This window comes from Semicossyphus pulcher, unplaced genomic scaffold (assembly GCF_022749685.1).
Source record: "Semicossyphus pulcher isolate SPU_LCO1_2020_fin unplaced genomic scaffold, fSemPul1.0.p SCAF_8, whole genome shotgun sequence".
In the NCBI taxonomy this organism is placed as follows: domain Eukaryota; kingdom Metazoa; phylum Chordata; class Actinopteri; order Labriformes; family Labridae; genus Semicossyphus; species Semicossyphus pulcher.
Window position 1 is genome coordinate 31,695,524 of NW_027211759.1, and position 13,864 is coordinate 31,709,387.

The following is a 13,864-nucleotide window of genomic DNA, read 5'->3' on the forward strand; positions in this document are numbered from 1 at the left end:
CCTGTAGGTCACTTGAAACATGATTTACAGCAATAAATCCTTGTTTTTATATTTGTTGAATTAGAAAGTGGACACTTGCTTTTAATCTGTTTATGGAATGGTGCAAAGGTTCACTGAATAAGCCAGGCCACATAATACATGGAAAAAGAATAATTTCTATGCAAGTCTTAAAAATAATTCATTAAGTCTATTATCAACCAGGAAGGATAACTTTTTCCACTCCTGTTCATTTAGCATCAACATGTTGTCACTGCGGGATATTTGTTTTGAATATGCAGAGGATGAAGGGTAAGAGACCTGCAGGTACAGAGACCTGGTCAGGTAAACTCAAATATGTTGTCACTTTATTGGCCTGCTCCTATTGCATTCATCCAGTGCCAACAGAGGCTTTGGCCTTTCATGCTAAAGGTTAGTGCAAATATTTAATCTAAAGGATGCAAATGCACAACGTTTGCACATAGTTTAAGTCATTCAATTCTAAATGAACACATCTTCCATGTATGTTTTACACACTGTGCATAACCACTCACACACACACACACACACACACACACACACTCCTTCCTGACACCCTACCTCTTTCAACAACTTATTACGCCTGTTAGATTCAAAGTAGACCCTGCACACCCACATCCACATAAAGAGCATTCACACACGTTCAACAATTGACCCTTCGCTAAGTCCCGCCCCCCCTTGGTTACTGTTGCTACGCCTGTCAAACTTTCACACCGGCATGTAAATATTATGCCGTTTTCAACTATAACAGTGACAGATGTTCCAATGGAAATAATAGCATTTCTGGAACATTAGGTCTTATATATCAGAGAGAAGTAGACAGAAAGGACTACAATACCCATTTAAAAGATACATCCAGAATATAATATGTCAGCGGAGTGATGAGAATTAAGAGGACATAAAAATCGATGCAAAAGCTCACCGGTCCGGCTCAAGTTTCAGGCACCCCACGACAATTCATGTTTAGGACAATCATACAGGAACAACAATGTTCTTGCACAGCAGGGTAAGTCAATATATTGTTTAATTTTAAGCTAATGTTAAGTTATGCCTATAACTTTCATTATCTAATATGTTTTGGCCCATTGCTAGCAAAACTAAATGATCCCACTTCTTAATTTTGCTTGAAGCTTGTCAGGATATTGCTCGCATATCATGGGCTTGATCCATACACTGGATCTGGATTAACTTTGAATTAATATTCAACCGTCTTTGTTTGCTAACATGCTAACCTAGCCAAGTTAGTTTGTGTCTTGGAGCATAAACAAAGGAGCTTTTCGTTGATATTCGATGGATTAAGCTGCGAGTGTGGTTTTTGGCTACAAAAACAACACACTCCCCTCTGAAATTTGGGGAAACCTGCTGTCGGACTTGCAGATTCCATATGCGCACCATTACTGCATCTGAAAACTTGACAGGCCTCCCATGCCTTGGTACAGTTGCTAACGTAGGATTGGACATTGGCCGTTCAAGGGAGGGGCTTAGCGAAGGGTAAATTGAATCTGACCTGTGAGAGGAGCCCCGTTCTGATGGAAAACTCCAAAACATGCCGGGAAATGTCTTCTTCCATGAACAGGATCTTGCTGTCCTCTAAGCCTTTCCAGGCCAGCTGACTCAGTTCACACAACTCAGATTGATACTGACTCAGTGCGTTAGCAACACTGCACAAACAGAGAAGAGAAACAAATTCTTTAATTCATTAATAGTAACATGTGATTGTAAAATGTGCTGCAGAGGATGTTAAATAATGATCTCTCAATAGTGATCTCAACACTACGCAAAATTACGATATTTCTAGAATCAAGCAGCCCTTCTCTTTTACACAAAGTGTATATTTGAGTAATATAGCCTACTAAAAGGCATAATACAGTGATAAATCATGCTTTCCTCTGAATTCACCTTGACAGACAAATGTATTGAGATTATACTGTATTTGTACGTCTTGTCAGTGATGGGGTCTTAATGTGTCTTGTAATCTATTAAGCCCTCACCTCAGTGGAGGTCTTGTGTTCTTTTGCTTGTCAATTCTTCTGTCTTTATCCTGGTCCCGGCTCAGAAATGCACTAAGAACAGTGAGGTAAACCTGGGTAAGGGTGGAGGGTATCTGGACTTGTGTGGGAGATAGCTGAGCGCTATCATTTGACACATCCATCATTTTGTCTATACTTCCTCTTCTTTTTCCTTCATGATTCTGCCTTTCTGCATGACTCCCTCCTTTTTTTTCTCTTGCTGTTTTCCTTGGCTCACTTCCTCTTTCTTCTGCTGCCTGGGTCCCTCCTTGGTCTCTCTCTTCCAGCAGTAAATGCTCCAGACAGATGCAGCAGATGTTGCAGAGGGCCGGGAGGGATGACATTGCAAGAAGGTGTTGATTGGAAAGGAGGAGATCCCCTGCCTTTGCCCGAAGCCCTCTGTTTGCTGGGTGAACAAAAGTTTTAGCACATATAAATCAAAAATGGACTCACACAGGTGTTTCACTTATTGTGCCTGATCAGACCTCATCTCTGACTGAGTGGGTGTTTTCAGACTAAGCATAATTGACATCTTCCTCACTCTTCTTGTAAGTTTTATTACACATCAAAGCTAATACCCAGAATAGCTCAGCCTGACTTCAAGCTGAGCAAAGGTCAGCTCGTAAATCTTCACAAGTATGTTGGCTTGCAAGGCCAATTGCAAAATGCAAATGAGGAAATTGCATTGAAATAAACGAAAAACCAATTTCCTAATACATCCAATACTAAAATCTAATTCTACAGCAATTATCCTATAGCATGCAAATTTGGTTACCGTAATTAAACCACATTGGTTTAGTATCCTCATAAAGTGACTCATAAAGGGGTACACTGTTAACTTGGTGATGCACACTAAACAAACCCATAAAGCCAGATAACTCGGATGGCCAAAGCTATTTTGCACCTCCAATATTTTTTTGCCTGTGAAATCCTGATATGGCGGTAAGATCCAAAAAATGGATCCTTACCATAATGCAATTCAACAATTTGAAGTCTTCTTGAGGACATCATCAAGGGATATATTCTGAAACTACAGGCTATGTAGTACACCAGATGACAAGTACAACTGGTGTTATTGCCCTTTTAATATAATTATGTTTTGAACAAGGACTGGGAATACTATAAATATGCAATTGTTTTCACTACAAATAAGATAACCGCTAAATAAAGACCAGGTGAACAAAATAAGGGAAACAAACCAACAATAAAACTCAGCATGTCGTATAAAGTAACAATATACAGTATGTAAAAGTAACCCCTCAGATGAATTTAAAAAATGCAGCAAGTATTTAATTACTATAATTACAAATATTAAAAATGCAAATATAAAATCAAACATGTGTTCACCTTTTACTTCAAAGAAGTTGTGCACATACTCCTTGATTTCTTGGCAGTCCCACCCCAGCAGCTGTCCCACTTTGTCTGATATTCCTTCCAAATCCATGACATCACGTACACGGCAGGTAATCACCACAGTGCACCCTGGAAGAAGCTGACGATTTAACAGCCCTGAGATGAGCTCTGCGACAGGTACAGGGCTTGTTGGGTGTAGCAGCTCTTTCTGGACCTCTTGTTTGGTGAGTTTGCTGTGAAACTCGTCATAGCCATCCAGCACCCAACAGCTTTGCTCCGGATTTGAAAGGAGGTAATCCACAATGGCTCTCTGTTTAGAACAAAATACACATAGCATAAATCACAAATAAAATGCATTAGTTCACCTGAAGTTAAATACAGGCTATGATTTGATTTTTAGCAATTGTTTAGGTAACATTACAATAAAAATTGTGGTTTAATATAAAAAAATATGTCCACAAAGCTAAAAATTGGTTAAAAATACAACTTTTGACGAGTCTTTACCCACTAAAGTCTCTCTTAACAAGGGCACTGACTGACTGTAGCAGATTTCAAACAACCAATACTATTGATTGTACAATCACTGATATCATTACAATCAATAATTTGTTAATGGAGTTTTTTGTGTTTTTGTTTGGAGCTCCAATAACTTCATGTGTCCCTCCCTATGCCCTTGTCTGCAGAACTCTGCTGCATAACTCTGGTTGTTTAAACAACTTTCCTCATGTTTCGACTTCTCATCCCCTCATCTGCTAAACTGTATCGTTCTTTCTTTTCAAAGATGTTTAATTTCATTTTGATTTCGAGAGGAAATCTTTAGAAAACTCTTATTTACCATCAAGACCAAGTCTTGGCAATAATTCAATAGGCCCTCATGACCTGTCAATCAACCTGAGAGCAATCTGACAATTAATTTAAGTACAAGATTGCTTGGCGTTCTGCCATTAAATTTTTAACAAGAAAACATTTGTTTTATAAAGGCACCATTGTAATATTGCTACCTGCCTACCTTTTCTTCGTCGCCCCCTGTCGGAGGGAGGTAGTGTCGGAATAGAAGCTCAGATAGGGAAACAGGATGGCACAGTAAGCCTAGCTGACGGAACTCTAGCAGGACAAACAGGGAGGATGAAGGGATAGGGCCCTGTATCATAAAAGAGAGAGATAGTGAGAGAATGGGATGGAAAGACACAGAGTGAGGGAGAATAAATTAGAGAATGAGCCCAGCTGCATTAAAAAACTATTTACTAATTTTGTGTGCATGCTATCTTGCTCAAAGACTAAGATTACAGCAACCAAATGGAAATATTTATTAAAAATAAATATTGAATGATGAGAAAAGTGTAGACTTACTAGTCCATGTGCCCACTGCTGGCCTAAACAAGACATAAGCAGAGTTTTTCCTGATCCTGCCTGGCCAAGGAGAACTGTCACCTTTCCTGAACATCCCTGGAGGAATGTCTCTAATGTCACCCTGGCCTCCGCAGACCCATAATCCCCATCAGCCTCTGATATAAGAGGGAACATGATTAGTGTGTAACAGAATATTAGTCAGCATGGAAGAAGGAAAGAGTTATGTCTGTGCAAGCGGGCTAATCAATAGTAAGTTTTCTTTTTTTACCCTTTCAATGTCATTTGCATGAATCACATTAAAGTGTACTCAAATAATATAATTCATACTTAGATAAAGATTAGATTTTAAAAATAAAAACTTATATTGACCAGGTGTTCTGCTCCCTTTTTCTGTAGATCCAGGGGTTTGATCAGGTCTTTCCCTGCCTCTGTTTGCAGTTCTTGGGCTGACCCACACATTCTCCAGATGGACCTCCTTCACCAGGAGCTCACTAAGTCTCTCCCACCTCCTTAGCAGTAAACTCATTACTGCAGCAATGTACTGCTCCCAGTGATCTATGGGTAGAATACATAGATAAACACACTATTTTTAGAGGCCAATTTTTCTGCAGAAAATAAATGCTGTTTTGGGGAGGTCTGACAACCCACATGTGTTAAATTGTCCCCCTATTTTTTATACCAACAATAAGGAAATTCCTGTTAGACAAGCAATTTCCTGTTCCTGTGTAACAGAGATAAAGTTATCTTAGAAAACTTAATATTTAAGATAAAATACAGTCCAAGCAGAAGTCACAGTACGAGACAGAATAAATGGGTGTCTCTTCTTGTTTGTCTGGTAAATAAAATGATTCACTAAAAAATACTAAACCAGCTGCACTGCATTTGTGGGAAATGCAAAGGGAGTTGGCGTTTATCTTTATGAGCAAGGCTATTTTGGTTCAGCAGTAAACATAGGAGCTGTGTAAACCCTGGTAATGTAATAGCCAGTAATAAAAAAGTAACATGGCTGACATGCCTGGTTTTACGCTCATGTTAACACATCAGTCTGGAAGGAAAACATCCATCCAGTTTAAATGTCTGTGCAAACTCAATTTGAAGTTTCATGGTTACATCTCACTTGGTGGCTAGTAGCATTTGTTTTATTGTGAGAACTGAATACAGTGATGTCTCTTTAGCTGACACTACCAGCTCAACATGAAGAAAAATATTTTCCTCAGCAATGTGATAGTTCTGCAATATTAACTCTTTAAAAGTAAAAAATAACTCACAATACAAAAAGTACCAGAGGCTGTGTTTTGTTATGAGGTATACAACTACAGTAAAAGGAAAATGCATTAAATGGGGAAATGTTTAAGTTAGAGGAATGCAAATGCCAGTGAGACCAATTGGCAGCAAGGGAGCCTCTGTAACACTGTACCCATTCTCATAACAAATCCATGGACTTTAACCAGTGAATCACCATTTGCCTGGTTTGTGCATGTAAGTGCAATACAACAATATGAAGGGTTGAGTGTATTTTCTACCAATCCGAGGACGTTTAATGAGCTGCTGCTCTGAAGGAGGTGATGATGACTTCTTATTCGTTTCACTGGGCCTGGAATTTTCATCTAGAGTGAAAAAAAACATAAAACATACAGTACAGTAACATCCTAACCAGCATAGAAGGACTACTGCTATCAAGTGCAATGCGGGATTTTGCATATGTTGCATGCTATTTTTAAGCCCTCACTTGTCATTTCTAAATCAGCAGGAGATTTCGGGGATTCCCACAGTGAAACAAAAGACAAAAGTAACAAGATTCACTGAACACATGCTGATCATAGAGAGACAAACTGCTGCCTTTCACTTTCACTTTTCCACTTTTGGTTCTATGTAAGGCTATGTCTGCTGAGTAGTGCTACACTGACAAATAAAAGTGATAATAAAAAAGGTTCAAAGTAAAGAAACAGCTTTCAGCAATTATCAGACCACTGGATCAGATTACTAACATGAGAGCCGCATTTGGGGTGCTCTGCATGCAAATACACAAGTGAAGCACAGAGGCAAAAATAACTGACTTTTAAGGGAACTGAACGGTGTTAACTTCTATAATGATTGGATATCCATGCAAGTATACAAAAAATAAAAAATCACTGGCTGAAAACTGCAGACTCTTGTTGTTTTTTTTGCATGCAAGTGTAGCTGAGCACAAGCCAAATTATTCTTACATTATGTTATATCTTTCATTACATTTGCATGCACACAGAATCATACATATTCCCTCACAGTCATACAAATAGACATCAACAACTACCTGTGTTTCTGAGAGACAATGTCTGTTCTGTGGCCGGACACTGTGCGGCATCAACTGAAAAGTCAACAGAAAAGTCACTCTGTTAGCCAGGCCAGGGCAAACATATGTTTTCTTACTAGTATTTTTAACAGTACGGGAGTAACCACAATATTAAAAAACATATAATATTTGCTCACCTCATTCTAATCAATTGAGCATGCATGCACAGAAAGAGTTTAAATATTCAGCCAATTTTTATGATTCACAGCCACAGCTAATGTGTCATTTATGTTAAAACTCTCTTTACAGCACATGCACATAATTCTTGCCATACTGTACTCTACTTAAAACACTATGATCTTTTGAAATGAACCTTGTGTGTGAGCGTCAAGCACAAACTATGTGTATGAATGTAACTTTAATGACTTGTTAAATGACCACTTTTGTCTTTGTCTGTTTTTCTGTGCATGTAGGCTACCTGACTACTAATGTGAGTTTTGGATGGTAGGGGACTGAAGAATCTCTCACATAGCAAACTCTAAACATTCAGTATCAACATACCAGTCAAGGACTTGTCAACAATTATAGCACCATTTCAAACTTACTGTTTGCATATCCAGCCGCTGACATAAGCCTGGACTCCAGGTACATGGGGATGTTCTCGCACAACAAACACATGCTCTGGAGGAACTTGCAGCAATCTGCAGTGTTTGCCAACCTGAAGTACTCCAACATAGCTGTGATGTATTCTGTTTGTGCTGTTGCAGAAGAGGTCAGATGGTTGATGTTCCATCCAGCTTCATTGGGCATCATTTGGCACAACTGCATTATAACTGCAGGTGACTGACTTCTAAGGATGTGAAGCAGTTCTGGGGATTCCTGAGCCAAGACGATGTTCACATTTTCTTCGTTAGGGTCAATCTCCTCATCCATGGTCATCCTCCATGAGCTGGTACAACAATAGACAAAAGTCATGAACACAAGCACTTATATTGAAATTCATAAAAAACTCAAAAACTACAAACTCAAACAGTTTTCAATGAGGAAATATTTCTATGATTAGAAAAATAAAAGGGAGCTACCTAAGATGATACATACAAACACTTCAAACACTTGTACTTCAGAAGGCTGCGGAACTTGTGAATCATCACAATAAAAAAAACATAGAAAGCCACAGTTTGAAAAATGTATTCTGAGTGGCAGGCTAGTCCATTTCATGTGAATGGTCTAGACACCAGGCTGCTCTTTTATAAAGTCAAAGTTTCTAAAATGTTAACAAAACCTCATTAATAGGCAATATGTTGCCTTCTTTAACGATTTAATAAACATTTTGCTATTGTAAACGTTTTTAAAAACGCGAAACGTTACTAAAAAAAACGCATCTGTTTCGCTTTGTAAGTCAAACTTTTAATTACTGTGTTTCCTTGTGCTTTTGTTTCATAATCTGTTCAATGAAAATTAAAAGCTACTATTGAAGGAATCTGTTTATTTAATTCTTACTAATGTAGCCTACATTAGAGCGAGTGGATTATCAACAAAAACAGGCAACCCAGATACATTTGCTTACGTCGATAGCAAGAATGTATGTACAATCAGACAACGGGCGCGTGCATTTGGGCTGCACTTTTCAATATGTTTTATACAGTATGTAAATAGCTCGTGCGCATGGGTTATACTACATAAGGCTAAATTAGTTTCGGGCACCGATTAAAATCCAGACGCCTTGGCTGTAAGCAATTACATGAAATTCAGTACTTTATGTGATATAAACCGGGTTATCCTCAAGCCTGCCATGAAAGAAAGAAGAGGTCATTTAAGGTAACGATCACCGCGTTGTGCTGAGTCTTCTGTCTGCAGCTGAACAGGAACAGGCTGCAATTTTCCACTACATTAAAAGTTAGCTTACATTGATAAATTAGGTAAGGACTTACCAAAAGCTGTTGTCGTAGATTGCATACTGCAGCCAGGGTATCTTTTATTTTAAAACGAAACCAACAGCCGGGAATATAGTTTTGGTTTCGTTTTCGCGCCGCGGCTCGTATTTAAATAACTGTGCTCAGAAAATAAATGGATGCAGACAGATGAGGTGGATGGATGGATTAGAACTCCTAATTAGCTAAAGAGATGTAACATTAGAGATGTGGATCGATTCTGGCAATAGAGTGACATTGACATTTCGTCAGAAGGTGTGTTTTGTTATTGATGAGCTCAGCTCTTAAATGGCAGGGGTCTATTATGGTTATATGAAACAAGCAAAGGATGTCGCAGGGATTCCCAGCTGCCATATTCACAGTGTAGATCCTGTTTCATAGAAGGCAAACAAAACATTCCCATTGCTATAATGACTTTTAGGGGGCAAATGTACAAGCCTAATGACTATACTCAAGAAAATAATTATGTCCTTTTGCTGTTTTCTGAATCAACAGTATCTACAAATCCTGTGAAAGGTTCCCACCTGCAGGAAGAATGTTTGCTGCAATGCCGTGACAGTACAGGTAGGGAATGATAAATCATGTCACCTATTAGTGAGTTCAGTTAGGTTATAATGATGGAGAGTGCATGAGTACTGGATTAGCATCAACATAGGTTTAACATACCAGAAGTAAAAGTACTCATGATGCAAAAAAGGCCATTTCAATATATCATAATTAATGATGAGTATGCCCCACGAATTTGAACTTTTTGTATTGTGGGTAGCTTCACATTTTAATAATGTGAATTTGAAAGGTGGGCTTAACAACTAACAAATGTTTAAAAATAAATAGTAAAATTAAAAATGTAGAGGAATAAAGTGTAGAATATAGTCTTCCAAAACGTAGTGGAGTAGAAGTAAAAGTAGCATTTAATGGAAAAAACTAATGTAAGTACAAGTTAAACCTTTCTTTAGTACACTGCTCCAGTGGTTCCCAACCTTTTTTCCTTGGAGCTCCCCCTGCTTGTATCTAAGAAAGGCTGAGCCCCCCTAGCCTGTGCACACATACACCAAAACAGTAAAGTGATTCGTTCAAAATCTTTATAGGCAAAAATTGATGACCAATCAGCCTACAGTTCTGTGTCGTTTTAGTTTATCAAACTTATCTTTAGTTATTATATTAATAATCTTTAGTTAGTTAGTAATCTTTTAGTTAGATTTAAATATGTGCATGTAGGCATTTCTCCATGCATGTATGAATGTATGTCAAAAAATATATCTGTGTGCATAGATGTGTGTGTATGGATGAATAGTTTAACAGACTTTTGATTATTACCATTAAGTGCTTTTTTAATGATTTTATTCAACATGTGCAAATCTAATCTTGACAATCTCAGTGCAGACAAAGCCTTGCGCACTCCCAGCGATCTTTGGCGCCCTCCCAGGGGGGGCCCGGACCCCGGGTTGGGAACCACTGCACTACTCCACACAGAAACCTTAACTACTCAAATTACTTAATGTATGACAGAGGGCGAGACTTAGCATGTCTTTCTCATTGCACCCCAAGTTAGAGAACAACTGTGTGATTCTGACCGCTCAATCTAACTCACCCTATAATGCAGACTGAATCTCCTCTAAAAAGTACATAACAGAGTAAGTTAAGAGGACAGTTGAAATATGCAACTTTAAAACTACAGTTTATACTTTTTTATTAACGATAACTACAATTAATTGATGAGTGATGATTAAAGAAGATGAAACTGTGTTAAGCTCAAGTTAGGTAAGCATGTCTCTACTTTTTACCAGTCCTTAGAACAGTCTGTACTTAGCTAAATTCCACCACTGGAAGTGGGGCACATATTCAAGCCTGGCACTCTGCCAAGTGCCTCTAAAACTGCTTTGCTGAAGTGCCCGATCCATTTCACAGAATGTCGACCACGCTTGAGCAATAGCATAAAGTATGTCGTTTTTTTGTCTGCTATGATCCATCGAGAGAACCAGTGCCTGTTTTAATATCAAGTATTTGAATATCTGTTAGAAGAACCCCTGATCTCTTGAAGAACACACTCTTGTAGTGGTGCTCTACAACAAAATTAATCAACACAACTGAAGCGTAATACCCAATTGATTTGTAAGTCCAGTCAGGAAGATCAAACAGACAGGGGGTCCTCTCTGTGTGCTCATTCTGTCTCAACTAAGGTTGGCTGCAGTTCCCCTTATACTCTGTTTTTTTGGACACAAATAGATGATACCATGATTGGTCAAAGTGTTTCCACACTATTCTATCTCAATTTGGTAACTAACAAGCCTACTGGCTTTTTACAGAAGCTTCAACAACTGCCTTGTGTGTCAAAACTTCCGCCCCCAACACAGTACACCACCTGACCTCTGAGCTCCCAGCCTCTCTCTTCCTTCTCAGTACTCCAACACATATCTCATTACATTGAGCTGGCGTAATTAGATAGATGCATAACAACAAATGTTAAGAGAGTTTCAAGAAATTTTTTTATAGAAAATGCCAACACGTTTTTTACAATATTGAAGGATTCGTGGACTTGCACTCAGACAGACTTGTACAAAATAAGAAGATAATACCAATCTATTTCATTTTTCATTGTATCGGTGCACCACTTAAAATAATTAAGGAACTCAATTCAAAATTTTTCAAAGAATGATTACAGTGATTCTATCAGTTCAGTTCTCACTTGAATTGAAAAGTAGCATCGTGCTAGGTGGGCTTAAATGAATAAGACAACATGTCAGAATGTGTGCCACTCAAATAGAGACTCTAATCCGTTTCTACTCAAACTAGCCTAAATAGTACGGCTTTGGCATCCGACCAAATTGGGTAAACCCTGGAGTGGGAGGGATTTGCTGCGAGCCATGAATCAGCTGCATGCTCACTGGTGCTCTGTGGAATGTGTCCCCTGAACATCAACTCATTTCAAATTACATTTTTTCTTGGCACAAGAAGCATCATAGGAGCCAATATGCTTTAACATGCCTTCTATAATCATGCCGTTAGCCTAGAATCGTTTGTATATATACGTATATATGTATGTAGTTTAAAAAAAGAAATCTCTGAATTTCCTGAATGAAGCAAATTGAGGTTTTTACGGAATGGGAGGTTTGATTGATTAATTAAGAGTTAAAGACAGTTTGCAGACATGTGAATCTATCAAGCTAAGCACTCCAGTGTCTGTCTGCAGCTTGGACAGTTGTTGTCAATTTGCAAAAGGCTTTCATCACATTTAATGAATGGACACAATTAGATAATATGTAAATTTTCTCAATTCAGCATAGTTGGCAAAATGTTGATTTATTAGACAAAAAATTAGTGGAGATCCTACCAGAAAGAGGCATGTGTAATGCCACCATTTTATTTGTTATTTTGCCTCTCGTCTGGAATAGCTTCTGGAGCTTGTAAATTCATGTAAACATTATATTTTGGATGTTCCTTCTTTGACTTGATCCCGTATAGCTATTAACTCTATCTGGGATTACACCCTCCCACTCTTTGACGACATGCCTACTTCTTTCACCTACTCAGATTACGTGATGGAGCATGACAGAGGGCCCCCTAACAAATGCGTCTCACTGACACTTAGCATGTGTTTCTCATTGCACCCCAAGTGGGATGACAACTGTTTCACTCTGACCGCTAAATCCAACATATACTTGATTGAATCTACTTTAACAACGCATCATAGAGATTGTAGCATCTTATTTTTCGTTGGGAGACAAAGTGAATTTAGTTAAGGAAGCAATTACAGCTGTGCATTTTTTTACGTTTGCCAGAGAAAAAGAATGTAATTAAAGATAACTATACTCAATTCACTAAATGCTTACCAAATTACGAAAAGGATTCAATATTAAGCCCCATCTTTCATGAACCTAAGAATTCTTACTACAGACGCCTGATGTACGCCCACTAATTTCAATGTATAAACTTCTATTGCTGTCTTTTTCCCCCTAAACCTTGCATGTTAAATAAAGTTTGTTGTTAGCTCTGATAAATCAATCAATCACTTTACGTCAAGTCTAACATGTATAAAATACATACAAACAAACCCTTATCGGTCTTAAAAGAAAATCATTTGCTCCTTTCTGCTCACTTTAGATCAAACAGGTTAATTTGGAGGCAATAAATCAGCAAGAGCAGATAAAAATCACATAGCCACCAGATTATCACAAGCAAAAAAAATACACACCATATCCTGTATTTGATGGCTGACTGTTACAGTGAAGTAACTAATTGTAATGAAATTTATTAAATAATCTCCATTGAAAGATAATCTCCATTGAAAGAAGATTATGTGATAAATAGTATAACAATGTTATGTAAGGCTTAAAGGTTTTTTTTAGGTTCAATAACAGTAACAAGTTTTCTCCCGGCTCTCTTGATACTTCCTCTCTTAAAATAACGAAATTGAACTAAAATGACTTTATTGGTCTGTATAAACAATGAGGAATTAATCTCAAAGCTGTTTATACCATTAAATGTGAGTGATAATAGCACAGCCACCTTTTGGAAATTATCATTCTTAATCTAATTTTTGTTTAATTTTATTATCTTATCTGCTGCTTAAAAGTACATATGTCAATATATATTCAGTGTTTCGAAATGCTAAAAAGCTTCTTACTTACAAGTGCCAGCTTAATATTTTAAACTCCTCAAGAGTTTCAAGAGTCAGCTGTCACTCTTACCATATTTGGTAGATGCTCTTCTTTGAGCTTTGCCCTGTAAGCAAACCAGACCGAATATAAGGAGTCAGGGAAGAGCTTCAGAGTGTGTGGTGGAGGACCAGTGAACTTTCTGCTTGTGGTGAGAAACCTCCTGCTATTCACTGTACCATTGAAATGTATTCATCATTTTAGAAAAGAGTAGGAAGAGAGAGTAAATATATATATGTATATTATTCAATGCAAATGGTGGTTTCCTCAAACTCAAGA

General features: G+C 37.9%; 1 protein-coding gene across 3 annotated transcripts in view; it reads right to left on the reverse strand.

Annotated features, from left to right (window-relative positions):
• nlrc5 (NLR family, CARD domain containing 5) overlaps nt 1–8,966 on the reverse strand; it is a 38,379-nt gene extending 29,413 nt beyond the window's left edge. For 2 of the 3 annotated variants that reach the window (XM_069686303.1, XM_069686301.1), the window contains exons 1-10: nt 8,931–8,966; nt 7,605–7,948; nt 7,021–7,074; nt 6,251–6,334; nt 5,097–5,282; nt 4,728–4,882; nt 4,387–4,518; nt 3,372–3,687; nt 2,007–2,430; nt 1,523–1,676 (exon numbers count right to left, since the gene is read on the reverse strand). In XM_069686303.1, the coding sequence (XP_069542404.1) occupies nt 1,523–1,676; nt 2,007–2,430; nt 3,372–3,687; nt 4,387–4,518; nt 4,728–4,882; nt 5,097–5,282; nt 6,251–6,334; nt 7,021–7,074; nt 7,605–7,938 (1,839 nt within the window). In that variant the 5' untranslated portion in view covers nt 7,939–7,948; nt 8,931–8,966. Of the gene's footprint in view, nt 1–1,522; nt 1,677–2,006; nt 2,431–3,371; nt 3,688–4,386; nt 4,519–4,727; nt 4,883–5,096; nt 5,283–6,250; nt 6,335–7,020; nt 7,075–7,604; nt 7,949–8,930 lie in introns of those variants that run through there. The other variant, XM_069686304.1, reaches the window with a different exon arrangement.
• Between the last annotated feature and the right edge of the window lie 4,898 nt (nt 8,967–13,864).